This window comes from Schistocerca cancellata, chromosome 1, assembly GCF_023864275.1.
Source record: "Schistocerca cancellata isolate TAMUIC-IGC-003103 chromosome 1, iqSchCanc2.1, whole genome shotgun sequence".
Lineage (NCBI taxonomy): Eukaryota > Metazoa > Arthropoda > Insecta > Orthoptera > Acrididae > Schistocerca > Schistocerca cancellata.
In genome coordinates, this window is record NC_064626.1 from 565,008,601 (window position 1) to 565,023,996 (window position 15,396).

Sequence of the window (15,396 nt, forward strand, 5' to 3'; positions counted from 1 at the left end):
GTCCCGGGTTCACTTCCTGGCTGGATTGGGGATTTTCCCTGTCTGGGGACTGGGTGTTTGTGTTGTCCTCATCATTTCATCATCATCATCATCATCTTTTGTGATAGTGGCTGGATTGAACTGTGTAAAAATTGAGACTTTGTACGAGCACTGATGACCCCACAAACCAATCATCATCATCATCATCATGTCCCTACAAAGTACTGCTCACAAGTATTTATGTGAATTGGCTGGTTACAGGTATTACTCAAATGTGTGTGAATTCCTATGGGATCAAACTGCTGTGGTCATCGATCCCTAGACCTACCCACAACTTAAACTAACTTATGCTTAGAACAAAACACACACCCTTACCCGAGGGAGTACTCAAACCTCCAGTGGGAGGGCCACGCAATCTGTGATATGGTGCCTCAAATTGCATGGCATGTATTAGTCACTGATATTACAATCATAGGGTACTAAGTTTTTTCATTTCGTGAAGTACACATTTTATATTTTTGAACATTCAAAGCAAGTTGCCAGTCTTTGCACCACTTTGAAATCTTATCAAGATCCAAATAAATATTTAAGTAGCTTCCTTCAGACAGTACTGCATCACTTGAAAAAAGTCTTAAGTTACTATCAATATTGTCTGCAAGGTCATTAATATACAACATGAGCAGCAAGGGTCCAATCAGACTTCCCTGGTGATCTGGTGGTGTTCTCCCTATCAAAAAGTCCTCAATCCAGTCACAAATTTCACTTGATACACCATATGATTGTACTTTTCAAATAAGCATAGTTGTGGTACTGAGTCACATGCTTTTTGGAAATCAGGAGGTACTGCATCTACCTGGCTGCCTTGATCCAAAGCTTTGAGTATGCCATGTGAGAAAGGTGTGAGCTGGATTTCATACGATAGATGTTATTGGAATCCATGTTGGGAGGCATGGACGAGGTCACTCTGTTCAAGATAAATCATTATGTTTGAGCTCAGAATATGCTCTGAGATTCTACAAGAAATTGATGTCAAGGATATTGGACAGATGTTGTGTGGATCACTTCTACGATTCCTCTTATAGACGGGCGTGACCTGCACTTTCTTTCAACTACTGGACAACAGTTTTTTGTTTGAGGGATCTACGATACATTATAATTAGAAGAGGAGCTAACTCAGCTACAAATTCAGTATAGAATCTGACAGGGATTCCATCATGCCCTGGAGCATTGTTCAGTATTAACAATTTCAGCTGTTTCTCAACACCACTGACATTAATGCTGATTTCACTCATCCTTTCAGTGGTACATGAATTAAACTGTGGCATTTCTCCTGCGTTTTTCTTTGAAAAGGAACATTTGAAAACAGATTAAGCATTTCAGTTTTTGTTTTGTGTCCCTTAGTTTCAGTTCCTGTCTCATTCACTGGGGACTGGACACTAACTGCAATGCCACTAACAGCCTTTACATACAACCAGAATTTCTTAGGGTTTTGTGAAAGATTATTTCACAATATTCTGCTACGGTAGTAATTGAAGGCTTCATGCATTGCTCTCTTGACAGCCCAAAGTATTTTATTCGGCATCTCTCTGTCAATGTCCTATGCTTTGTTTTACTTGAAATTAAAACATTCTCGAAAGTCTTGGAATCTCTGTGACCAATACCTTGCCAATATTAATATCGATAACAGGCAGAAATCATCAAGATTCTCAGTTCCTGAAATGGATGAATTATTGATATACATAATTAAGTTTGTAAAGAAACCTCCGTGCGAGAGTACTACTTGCACCTGAGCAATTTTTATTCAGTTGTTTCGTAAAAACTATTATTGTTCAGATACTGGAAAAATAATTTTGTATAGTTTTTGTTATCTGTGTGGTAAATAATATTTTGTGTAAAAGATGAGTAACAATTGGCTACATGCAAGATTCATCTCTCAGCAAGTGGCGGAAATTTCTTCCTGTTTGGACAGGCGTGACACAGGAAATAACTGACTTCTGCCAAGCTTTACCAGACATGAAAGCTGCTGTAAGCACAGGGCAAAAGCAGTACGAAAGAAAGTATACATAAATTTTATTCAAATTTGAAAACAAATATCCAGAAACCAAGATGAATTTTTTAAAATATTGTTCACTTCACCCAGAAAGTTGCACCATTTATCAGAACATAATTGTACTAATTAACACAGTACCAATTGTAGAATTTGAAGAATATCTCACAAAAATGTTAAAATGTGAAAAAGCTGCCCCTGACATGTGTGCCAGGGCACTGCAGTGAATGCCTTCTGAAAGAAACACCATTGTTTTCCTTTGGGGGAAAAGATGAAAACTGTAAGGCAGATGCAATTATTGAATTTCATGAATGAATTTCGAGTGACAGAATGCACTTGATCACATGTATGGCAAACTCTATTGGGGATCTTTCATCTACATTGCAAAAACTTGTTCCGCATTTTTACACTGGCTAGTCTCAGAATATTATAAGATACTTACAGGATCAAGTGATGTAAACATTACCACAGTATTAATGGATGTTAATGAAAATTCTTCTTTTACTGTCCAGAACAAAGACCAAGGATGCCATCAGACATCGGACTCTTGCCTGTAAGTCTTATTATAATTAATCTAAAAAATACTGGAGATAAAAAATTAGTCAAGTGTGTTTGTGTAATATCTGACTACATAATACATGTCTGTTGTGACTGGTTTCATCAAAGGAACACATTTATATGAAAAAAAAATAGTGATGCTTGTGTGGGCCAATTCTTCAAAACTATTTTAATATCAGTGCTGAGTGGTCATTCTTTGCAACCAGCCACGGCCAGGAAAAAACTTAGTGTATGGCACAACAAGTAATTTTAAAAGATTAAGACGAAAGGAAAGTTTACAAAGACCCCTACAAAATCAAATATTAACTCATTAGAGTTGCCTCTCTTGTAATGTTAACATAGCAAAAGTTAAGTGTTATTTTACTTTTGAAGAGTCATAAATCGGACACACCCTTGATTTTGTAGAACTCAAAACATTTCCTGGAACAAGAAGTTTCCTTAACTTTGAACTATTAGATAGTTTCGGGAAGTTGAAAGCGAGGGAGATCAGCAGTGATGTGGAGCTCACCTTAAAAGATAACTTATTGAATGAATTGGTATCCTTTATGAGAGAGGAAAAATTGATCCCATGAAGATATGTATAGCTTGTAAATATCTTAATCTGTAGGACTCTGGGATAATTGTTGAACTAAATACAACAAAACATGATGTTACTGTACAATTTATGTATCCTCCAAGTCCTTTGCTGTTATTCCGTTGGCCAAATGAGAGGATACTATCCTGGTTCCACTTCCTCGAGCGCTTATTGTTGCTGAACCTCCTAAAATATCAACTACAAGAACTTAACAAATTTGCAAAGGAGTTTATGTACTCTATTCACAAAAAATATTTACACATCATGACCATAATCAAACCCAAATCTAAAAGCAGGATTGTCAACGAAGTAGAACACTTAGCACTGAGAAGTATATTATAGATACCAAAGTAGAGACAGAACTGAACTATCACCTGGATGGAGAGTGCTACTATTTACAAAAACATTAAATATTTCAGAATAACCAAACAAGAAATTTTGAGATTTCATCTGATGACCTACAGGATTCCTTGGAAAGCACTCACGGTCCATATGTTGACATCTGCTTTTGTATACCACTGTGCAATTGTACTCCTAAAGCCACAGTGCCTGTCTTGCCAGTCAACATGATGGATCCTTCAGGATAGTCAGTCAGCATAAGAGAATGGTGGTCCTTCACAACAATGATAGTTTGCCAAACAAATTAGGCCAGAAATTGCTGATGGCCCAAACAACTGAAAGACACACTTTCTCAGTTTTATATAAGTTCATTTGAGTCATGGAAAGTAACCTGGAAGCATAAGCTAACAGCTTTTCAGCAGCTTCCTGAATTTCCACTTGAAGTTCTGTCTCTGCATTCTCATCATATAATGCTAGGACTGGAGATGAGGTTCGAATCTCCTTAAGGACAAGGAGGGATATTTCTTTCACCTCATTTCAGGAAAATTTGCTGTTTCCCTGTAGTACTTCTTGAAAGGGACCTGTATCAATGCAGAAGTACTTTATGGGTTACCAGTGACAAGAACATTTTCTGAGAAAACATCTCACATCATGCATGAGCTGAGGACTCTACAAATCTGTCTCTACTCTTATTTTCTCTGGATCAAGATTGACTCGTTTGCCATTAACTATGTGCCCCTAGACTTATTTCTTGAGTGATGAAGAAGCAGTTTTTTGGATTCAGGCCCAGGCCTGTGGTCTGAACATACAACACAGATGTCACGTGGCTCGTATGTTCTTTGAATGTCTTTGAAAAATGACAATGCCATCCAGTTAGCAAAATCAATTTGTAATTTAAGTTGTTGAAATAGATTGTCCATCATATACTCAAAGATGAGTAGTGTGTCACATAGTCCAAAACGCACAACTTTGAACTCACAGGCCATCAGGCATTATGACAGCAGTCTTTTTCCCCTCTCAGCCTTGTCTGATTCAATTTGCAAGTAACTTGCCTGCATGCCCATTGTTCAGAAACACATTGCCCCTTTCAAGCAGTCAGGTGTGTCACAATGTATGGTATTGGGTAGACCTTTTTCATGTATTTTGTTCAGTAATCAACTCAGAAATATCAAGTGCAGTCCCTCTTCTTGACAAGAACTACAGGAGGGGACCAAGGAGTCTCTGGAGGTTGAATGATGTCATCTTGCACCATCTTCACTTCCTCCTGAATTATGCTTCATTCATTTGGCAACCCTCTTTGCAAGTCTTGGCTAATTGTTGATTGATGCCCATTGTTGATATGGTGTTTTATCTTGGGCCACCACCTCTTTTTCATTCCTGATAGGGAAACATCCAAATACTGGCACAGAACAACCAACACTCAGCAACATTGTTCCTTGGTCAGCTGTGGTATTGAAATGTTTTTCTTGTTGATGTAAGGTTTTATGTAGCTGCAAGCTTGCTCCTTGTAGTAGAAACTGAGTCAGAACTCTTCATGAGATATGTCACCCAAAATTCAAATTGTTGTAATTGATTCTCTTTAAGTAGAGGTCCTGCTAATCAGTGCCTCTGAAATCCCATGTGCCAAGGAAAGGCTTGACTACTTCACATTCTGCAGCTGTTACTGGAGCAAAAGATAACTCCTACTGGCTCTGAGCACTATGCGACTTAACTTCTGAGGTCATCAGTCATAACTTCTACTCATATCAAGAGAAAGCATGTTCGCCATTTTCCTTTTATAAACATATTTCCTTAACAGGTTTGTAGGGCATTAGTGTGACTTGTGAATCTGAGTAGAACATAAGTTTCCTATACAACATATGCCTCGAAGACTCAACATGACAATACATATTAATATATATTTCATTTGTCACAAAACCATCCTGTCATTTGTTTTCATTCTTGGATAGAGGTGTTGCTCTCTGAAGGTCAAGCCACCACCTAGCCACGATGCCAAATGTAAAAGCACTGCCCACAGCAGGTGAAGCCATTTATTTGTTACCACCTTCTCATATTCCACACCTGCCATTTAATGTCTGCACATACGAAAACAAACACCCACACACAGTATGTCCACAAGTTACTCCCTAATTAACATTATGCTGTCATGGTTGTCTTTCCTTGTACTACACAAAGAGAGTGAAATAATGTTTGCCTAAACACATTGAACACTTCATATTCTCCCCCCCCCACTTAAAAAAAAGGGATTTCACTTTAACATACAACTATAAACAACTAATTACTTCAAAGAACTCTGGAGAAACTTTCGCATTGTGACCACCAGTCATACAGCTTCATACTTCTGTATTCACTGCACTTACACTCTTCCTAAGAGCAATCACTGTATCAAACCTCTATATCACTATCAATGCGAGTGTACCCTTGTAAAGATAGTGTAAGTAATTTTCGCAATGGATTCCCCTAACCAAAGTATAGACCATCCCTTCTAACCTTACCTCTCCCCTACCTACATTAAATGGTGCAGCCCATCTCTCAGATTCACCTGACCAAAGTATAGGCCAGTTGTCCTAAGGATCCGCCTATCCTTTTCCTCTCCTACACCTCATCTACTACTTGGGTATGCACTGTCTCAACTATCAGTAAACACACTAGACTGTCTTTTCTCAACGTAAATAAGTTTCTTCCATAATTGTTTTGTTGACATTACCCGATTGCTCTATCCAAATATTTTAACTCTTCTCTTCTAACTTTTTCTTACTCTTATTTTGTAACACACATCACAATATACACATCCTCTTCTGCTTATATATCTTGCTTCTACTTACTGATACATATAGCTCATCCTTTACTTTCTTGTAATTACTAGATTTATATACTACAAAATATTACTTGTTATCAAAAACCTCATTCTCTTAACTTGTACAATCTTGCTTCTCATTTGGCTACACCTGTTAGCACTGTCAGCAGTTTTCTTGCCTTCCATCTCCTGCGTGGACTCTTCTCCGCTGGCTGTAAATTTACTATAAAGACTATGAAACAAAGAGACCCTGCACTAGAAACATTGCATATGGACAAAGGGGAGATAAGATTTGGTACTCCTACCCACTGCATAGCCAGCCTGCCAAGACACTCTCCAATAGGCCTTTGTAAGGTCCTCCATACAGCTGTGGTTCCGATAATTGGTTGTAATTTGTTGGACAGTGCCATTCTTTCCCACACTTTTAGACTTGGTTGTCATAGCCGGGATTACATCAGTAGCAGGGTGTTCTGAGGTCTAGCAGTTACTTTGTCATAGCTTGATTGACGTAATGAAAACAATTTCCTAAAGTGACCGTATCACTTGACATCGTATGTGATGTGGAAGCCAATCTCCTGAGAAGGATACGTACTACATGTCTTAAAAACCATGTTTATTTTTACCTTATTGACCTAGAGAGAGTGTAAATAACTTACCACTTACATAGTTGACAGCTTCTCTAGAATACTGTTACGAAACATTTAAAATTTTAGTTAACACACTTATGTGGGATGAAACTGAAGGGGAAAGTTACGTGCAAGATTTTTCTACTTGCAAATTCTACAGATCAAGTTATTTTGTATTTAATTGTTGGGGACAAAACAAATTTTGAAATTCCTCTCTTTGGAAGCAATGTAAGAAGTCCAACATTAAGAACAAAAATTAATGATCACAAAATTCTAGATTTGTGACATTCCTATCTTCCTAATGGTTTGGATTATTTGAAAATGCACACCAAAAAAGAGAAACATTCTTGTTTTAATAATCTGGTGGATGTACTAATAAGTGCTGAAAGGAAACTTTCAAATGACTGATGTAACATGATTTCTCAACTACTCAATCACTTGAAAATATAACAAGATGAAAAAACTTAACAGAAATGATATAAAATGACTGAAAAAGGCCATTTGTGAGGAGGGGGAGTTACCCTTTATCACCAGATTTAAAGAAGTGACTGATTTCCATTCGATAATTCTTAATGAGTCAACAGTTTTTGATGTTTCTGAGCAACAGTCACAATATTTTTAAATGAACACACTGCCATTTGACTATTGTTTAATTACTACCCAGGTTTCGGCCTTTTATGCCACTTTTCAGTGATTGAGGTAACATATGTTGCGGCCAGTTTTGATCTTGCTGTCCTGCAATATATGTTAATGACAACCTGAACCAATCATCTACAGTATTCTCTAGCAGTTGATTAGCAAGAGAAAATGTATGCAATGAGAAGACCTAACAATAGAATTGACATGCTTTCCTTCAGACTTTACTAATGAAGGAAAAATGTTAAGCTGGTAACAGTTAACATAATGGATCACTTTAATTTCTTTAGCAATGCTTTCTCATTTCTGGTTCCAGCGGGCCCTGGAATGTCAAACTGTCACAGATTGTTATTTTGGAACCATGGTTACGGTCAATTCAGTTTTAAAGTGTTGTAATAAACAATATAGTTTAGAATGCAATATTTCCCTTAAAATAAATGTCCGTTACTTTTGTAAGCAACTATCTCACAAACCATTTATGAAATACTTATTTTTCAGTTTATCAAATTCCAGTTTTCCTTTTAGGTTTTTGTGTGCTTTTGGCTTCTGCATCACATTTTCCCTCCCCTATGCCTGTTCCTGCAAATGCAGATGCTTATGACTGCACTGTCCATCTCAAAGGCAAAGTAGCTGTCAAACATTATGTAAATACTTTGCTAACTAGAAATTTAAATAAAATTATGCATCACCTGACCCCAAAACACAGCAACTACAATACATCTTAAAGTATGAAACCAAGCAAAATTATTCTTCAGTCATAGCAGTGAGCATCATTCTACAACAAAGAGAATCAGTGAGAGACTACACACTGCATTATTTGATCAACTGAACGAAGTTTTGGAAACCTGTATTGAGTACTGAGATGATAACATGTAGGTAGATTGCAATATTGAACTATGAAGGTTTTAAACAACATGTACCCCAAAGCCAGTAAATAGTGAGAGTGTAAATAGAGTAGGAATTTCTTGTATTTCAATACAAAGCTATTGCCTGGAACATTTTTGTTTTCTAATATCCCTCCAACAATACTTTACCATTTTCTATAAATAAAACAAGAAATACAAAAGTAAAGTACAACAAAAGAAATAAACTTTTATTTTATACAAGTTTAACTTCATAATCTCATAGGCAATTTCTCTTATGAAATAATAACAAGTCACCTTCTGCCCTCATCCACTGAAGAATATAAATAAATACAAAATATGATCGAACAGTCCTTTCGATTAACAAGAGAAATTTACACATAAAAAAGAGAACCATATGTATGTAATATCACAGGTCTTTATCATATCGATAAGTTGATGCTTGTTAAATAAAATGTTAGCAAACCTTCTGGAATGTTGAGCCCTAGATAAGACCTTTACAAAGTCAATGAATTTGTTTCAGTTCCTGTGGACATCTCATTGCTGAGATGCATGGTCATAGTGCAGTCACTAAAATACTGTCCATATTTGTAACTTTCAGAACACAACACTGTGCAAATTCAAGTCAATAAATATGTTGCCAGCACACCTTATCACTGTCACATTCACATGCATCACAGATCACCAGTAGCTGCAGGTTGCTTGTAGTAAATGTCTTTGAAATTGTCCACACCACTACATTCAGATGTAAGTGATCACTGATTTTTATCTCACCAGAATTTGTCATTATAAAGCGAGGAACACAGCTGGAATAACTGATGCCACTATTAATCTCCATACTGAGGTGATAGCAGTTGCTGCTCCACCTGTCTTTTCATTCACCCACTTTGCACAGGGAGTCATCTTTATAATGAATCTGAACATGCTTTCAATTATATTGGCAGGTGTCGGCTCTGCACATTTTTCTTCCATTACATTCACAGTACATGTCTGCATATTTTGCATTGCCCTGCGAGTAAAATATAAAAATTAATTTACCACAGAACAAACTGGGGACATCCACTTAGTTGATTAACATTTTACTACTAAACACTGATGAAATCTTGTTAGTGTGAAGCCTGTATCTTAGAGACAAACTGTAAAAGAGGAATGCTAACAAGCCACAACAAATTAAATTCAATTAATATTCATCCACAGAGTACTCACACACACTCCTTTTCACCCAGGACCAACTGAGGAAGAGATTCAATGTTAGACTTTTCCTGAGGAACCAATTTCCCAAGAGTTGAATTCATACATTCCTGTATTTCAGTTGACGTTTTATTCAGGCAATCTTGACCGCCTTCTGCAATGAATACTGCAAGAAATATAAAATAAGCATCAACATTCACTGACAAATGAGGCATACCTAAGAAAATCGGGCTGTGCATAATTCATTCTTACATGCAATACGATCACCCTGCTTGTGGCAAATAAAATCCAGAATTGCATTCGTTATGTTTAATGTAGTTCGAACACTTTCTTTCTCTGCCTCTTCCAAACAACCTTCAGCAGCGTCTGTAAAGTTTTGAATGCAGTTTTTCAAGACGGGAGATTTACTGCAACAAAAAAATTATACTGTAAATGTTTCCAACAGATGTTTCTTGAATACACAAAGTAACAAGTTTCTCATTTCATCAGCAAGTACAAGTACACATGGTTGTCAAACTCCAAACTAATGTTCTCCCTCACAATGCTATATTACCAATAACAATGTGTCAACAATTACTACCTCAAGAAAATGTCTAATAAATGGCTACAACTGTGTAATTTTGGTTAGAGAATTTGCCTTCACAACCTTCACAGCTAAAAAAAATTTCTGTGTATGGAGTCCCCCATTCTGAATCTGTCAGACTGGTGGCTTGAGCCAGTAGTATTTTATGTATTCATATTACTATTCACAGCAGCAATTCGTGCTAAGAGCTTGCCTGATTCTCCCTCCTCTTCCAACTTTAAACCTCTCCCAAACAATGTTCAAGAAAGTTGCAAACTACAAGTGTTCTATAGCGACTGCTGATGGGTGCTGTTACACTGAGGATTTGGAAATCTGGCCACTATATGCAAATTTCTAGTTTAGTGTCTCAATCCAGTCCATAGCCGTAATCTGTCACTGAAGTTCACTTTCACAATTTGTTTGTGAAAAAATTTAATACCTTTAACATAATTATTGAATATAGAAATGCAAAACATGGATAAAAATTAGTGCTTGTGTGTCCCTGCTATCAGTTTCTAGACACCTTTCAAGTTTATGTACAGGTTTCAGGTATGCTGGTCAAATATGCTGCAACAATAAATGTTTCATATGTAACCACTGTATTAGTGACTTACTGGCAGTATTCTCTAGACACTTCATCCAGCTTTCCAACAGGCTTAGCATCTTCTACCTTCTGCTGAAGTTCTGTTATGTTGATTAGATTCTGAATACAGTCCATCAATTCATTCTTCGCATTCTGAAATGGAAAGATTAATTTACAAATTGAGTAGGTTATTTTTATTTCATATTCCAGAGATTCACATTTTGATATCACAAGATAAGGAACATGTCAGTTTTACAAATCATATTATGTAAACAGCACTAACCAGTTTAATAGAAAAGCGTCATTCAGCTTAGGTCCTGTTACAGAAAAATTCTGCAGTTTGATAAATATTACGGAAGATATGTCATAGAATAAACACGTTTACAATACTAGACAGCATCACATAGATTGGACATGCATCTGAAAGTTACAGCACATGGTACTAATCATTGTTGTTCAGGAACTTTTTCACAGTATAAAATGACTGTTGTAATAGGAACTGCCTTAATGCTTGCTTTTTTTAACTCGTCTGCTAAACAATCTCTGAGGGGAGGGCATTAAAAATCTTACAATCACTGAAGTTAACACACTTCTGTATCATACTCAGGTTTGTATCTTCAGTGGATATCGTCTTTTCTTCTGGTATCATGTGAATGATACACACAATTAGGTTTGAAAAGGTGCTTTCTTTCCTTTTAAAACACATCAGGGATACGATATGTTGTGCAGTGGATGCTAAAATCTCTAGTTCCTTAAAAAGATTTCTGCATGTGGCTCCAGGGTGGACTCCACTTTTGATTTTTATAGCTCTTCTTTTGTGCTGGTGTCAGGAAGTCATTTCTGAAAGTATTTCTATGGAGTGTAGCCATGTATGGAAGTGAAACATGGACAATAAATAGTTTAGACAAGAAGAGAATAGAAGCTTTCGAAATGTGGTGCTACAGAAGAATGCTGAAGATTAGATGGGTAGATAACATAACTAATGAGGAGGTATTGAATAGAATTGGGGAGAAGAGGAGTTTGTGGCACAACTTGACTAGAAGAAGGATTAGTTGGTAGGACATGTTCTGAGGCACCAGGGGATCACCAATTTAGTACTGGAGGGCAGCGTGGAGGGTAAAAATAGAGGGAGACTGAGATATGAATACACTAAGCAGATTCAGAAGGATGTAGGATGCAGTAGGTACTGGGAGATGAAGATTGCACAGGATACAGTAGTATGGAGAGCTGCATCAAACCAGTCTAGAGACTGAAGACAACAACAGCTCTTTTCTGTATACTTTGCATCTTTTTCTAACAATTGCCTGATTTCCCCAAAATGCAAAGCCATATGCCATGAAAATAACCACAATAAGCTGATTAATGGCTTCCATGTTTCTATAAGTGCAAATGAAGTGTAAAGCGCAAGTTTCAGAATTCAGCCTTTCGCACAGATCCAGGACCAGTTTAGTTCGGTATTGGTATGTAAGTACAGTTACTTCATATTATACACCCTAGCTATGAACTGGTCACCTAGTTTCTCCTCATTTCTTCACCTCTAGAGACAGTATGAAACAATACAGTTTGTTTTAATGTAATTAACAGAAAGAGAATGAATGTTATACAAATTCATAGCATTCCTAGAAACCTTACTAGCTGAAATGTCAAGTCAGTCCACCAAATCATCAATAAGTAGTGTAGAGTCATCAGCAAAAATGAATTTAGAATCCGTATAAAGAGGTAGATTATTAAAAATTGGGTAGCCCAGAACAGATCTGAGGCACTCCACACATGAGAGTATTCTCATTCTGATGATGCTGAGACCACCTTGACTAGCCTATCTAGTACTATTTCCTGTTTTGAAAGATATTAATCATGCCATTTCCCTGCTGCACCACTTATGCCTAGGGCATGTAGATCTGCGTAAAAGCATTTGGAGATACTCAAATGCTTGATAGGTCACCAAATATTCCAAGCACCATCATTTGTTGGACTCCAAAACATTGGCACAAAATGTGAATACTACATCTTCTATTCATAGCTCCTCCTGGAATCCAAACTGACTTGCTGAACATGATATGGTCACAGAGGTGACCAACAATCCTGGCAATCAGTTTCTCCAAAAACTTTCGAAAAATTTGTCATTAGTGAAACTAGCTGATAGTTTGCAGTCTTTGTCATATCTCCCTTCTTATACAGTGGTTTCACAGCTGCATACTCAAGCTTTTCAGGAACTGTTCCTTGCTTAAGTGATGCATCAGGTGTCAGTCTTATATGGCTGCAGCACTTTTTCAATAATTTGCTAGATTTAGTGCCAACTCCAGCAGTTTTTACTTTTCAGAGATTTAATGACTCAATTTCTCAAAAAGTGACTTGTTACTTGATTTGTTGTGTTGTATTGGGTACAACAACATGCAGAAAATTCATGACTTTATTTATGGTGCTTTGCAATCCTGTTTGTTCTGTTTTTAAAAATGTTTGCTGAATATCAATAACTGCTTTTGGATCACTTACAAGATGACCCTCATTTTATTTAGATATTTTCACTGCAGTTTTCCTTGTTTCCCTAACTTTAAAATTCTAGATAGGCTAACTTCTATTTTATTGTCTGAGTCATGAATTTTTGCCCTGAAGAATGCATTTCTTTGACAGCTGTATGATTGTTAATATTATATTAAAGTTGTATTGCCTTATCTTATTCGGCTCATTTGCTCTCTTTACTACTGCATGAAGGCTCCTTTTTCATTCTACAAGAAATTTTGATGCCCTCTAATCTGTGGCTTGATTGATATTTTCCATCACTAACTTTTTACAAAATGTTTTTCTCGAACAGAATTATAGCCCCATCAATAAATATATTAAATGTGAAGTTTATATCAACAGTACAATGTACATGAAACTAGTCCACACACTTTAGTAGATGTTTAAAGTTTTCCACAGTGTGTTTATAATCCTAATGCTTTTCCCAACAAAAGTTATTTTTCTTTGTACACATTTGGAATATGGAGAGGAACTGCCCATTATCACAATAGACGCCATCCATAATATTTTTTATTGTAATTTGCTGTATTCAAGCTATTTGATGTTACAAGGGGGTTAAAGATTTACCACAGAATTAATACAGTGAATTTATTTTGAAAACACCAAGGCAATGAGAAATTAACTCTTTCTGGTGACACACACACACACACACACACACACACACACACACACACAAAATTACCTGAGCACGTAAGAATGCTGCTTCACCTCCAACTTTTCTACATTTTTCTTCTACTTTCATCTGAGTATCCTGCACAAGTTCTTCTACCGTTTCTTGGGGTATGTCATCCACGCTGGTTGGTATTTTTGTCACTCCTGATAAACGCTCTTGCACATTTTTTGCCAGCTCTTTAGTGTCAATGGTATCAGAGCTGCTAATTTCGGCACAAACCAGACCTTCAAGAGAAACATTAATGTTAATCGTACGAAAAACATTAAATCAGAACACAAAAAATTCAATTGTAAGATTACTTGGAATGAACGAAGTTTAATATTGATATTGGATAGACTTTGAACGCTAATGTTCTCCGTGCTCTAGAAATCGTGTGCATCATTTGAACGTGCCGCCTGTACGTACTGAGTTTACCTATAAATATGACTGAAGCCTATGGATTATATAGCTCTGCGTAAAACACACAGGCAAACGTTAAGAGCCCAACTGGGTCTATTGTCATGCCTTCATGATGTCTTGTGCACTAGCACGTAGAAGATACATCAGTCTAATCCAGCAATACAGTAAGCCTAGGGTATCTACTGTTCACGTTCATTCGGAAGTACACAGTCACCCGTCCCCGTTAATTGTTTATAGATGACTGCGCCAATCGTATGAATCAATTTACTGTTGGAATTTTTTTTTTTTTACTTACTAACGCATTCTAACTACCTAATGTGACAAACAGCTGCGGGGATCTTCAATCCTTTTCTTTTGTATATCCTTGCCGTGCTTGTTAAAATGTAACATTTAAAAAAAATGTGAGAAACATTCTCTTCAGCAGAGCCGAGCAGTCCGTATGCGATATGATTACACCGACCTATGCCCTCTGTCCTGTCAAATCAAGCTACCAACACAATCACGAACGCAGGCACTTACCTCCAATAATGAATACTAAACCAGCGAGGAACTTCATTCTTCACACAAACTTAAGACTTGCGCGCCTAAATCAGTACTGGTAGTCGAAGAGTCCGACTAGCATACAACACAGGAGTCACGGTGTTTCACTCTATTCTAAACACCTCCGACCCCAACGACAACGACACTCCGACTGACTCGACTGCTCGCGTCTCACGTGTAGCACAGCTACTGTTACAGCGCTTCCTCGCGGCAAGTCGCACGAACTAACTTATCCCCACTCCCGCGGATTTCCCCTGATGCAATTGCCACATGATTTGTTCTGTCTTAATAGGTGTGTTGACAAACTTCGTGCAATTCGCTTCTCGGCTAGTGGGACTGGAAGGTGAAAAAGGTATCAAACAACACTATTTTAAATCCATATGCCACACACAGCAAATCATTACGGACCGCATGGTGGAGGGTAGGGCCTATCTATCTATTGTAGCGTTTCTCTTGGGCTAAGTTTCGACAAAATGTGCGCTAGATCCGAATTGCGGGAAGTGGTTCTC

General features: G+C 37.2%; 1 protein-coding gene across 1 annotated transcript; it reads right to left on the reverse strand.

The window, feature by feature from the left end:
• Positions 1-8,623: 8,623 nt before the first annotated feature.
• On the reverse strand, positions 8,624-15,056 carry LOC126181306 (27 kDa hemolymph protein-like). The gene is made up of 6 exons (XM_049924761.1): positions 14,867-15,056; positions 13,958-14,172; positions 10,787-10,908; positions 9,863-10,017; positions 9,626-9,776; positions 8,624-9,428 (listed from the first exon to the last, which is right to left on the reverse strand). Exons 1-6 carry the CDS (start codon positions 14,901-14,903, stop codon positions 9,206-9,208), a joined length of 903 nt encoding a protein of 300 aa, XP_049780718.1. The 5' UTR covers positions 14,904-15,056; the 3' UTR covers positions 8,624-9,205.
• Between the last annotated feature and the right edge of the window lie 340 nt (positions 15,057-15,396).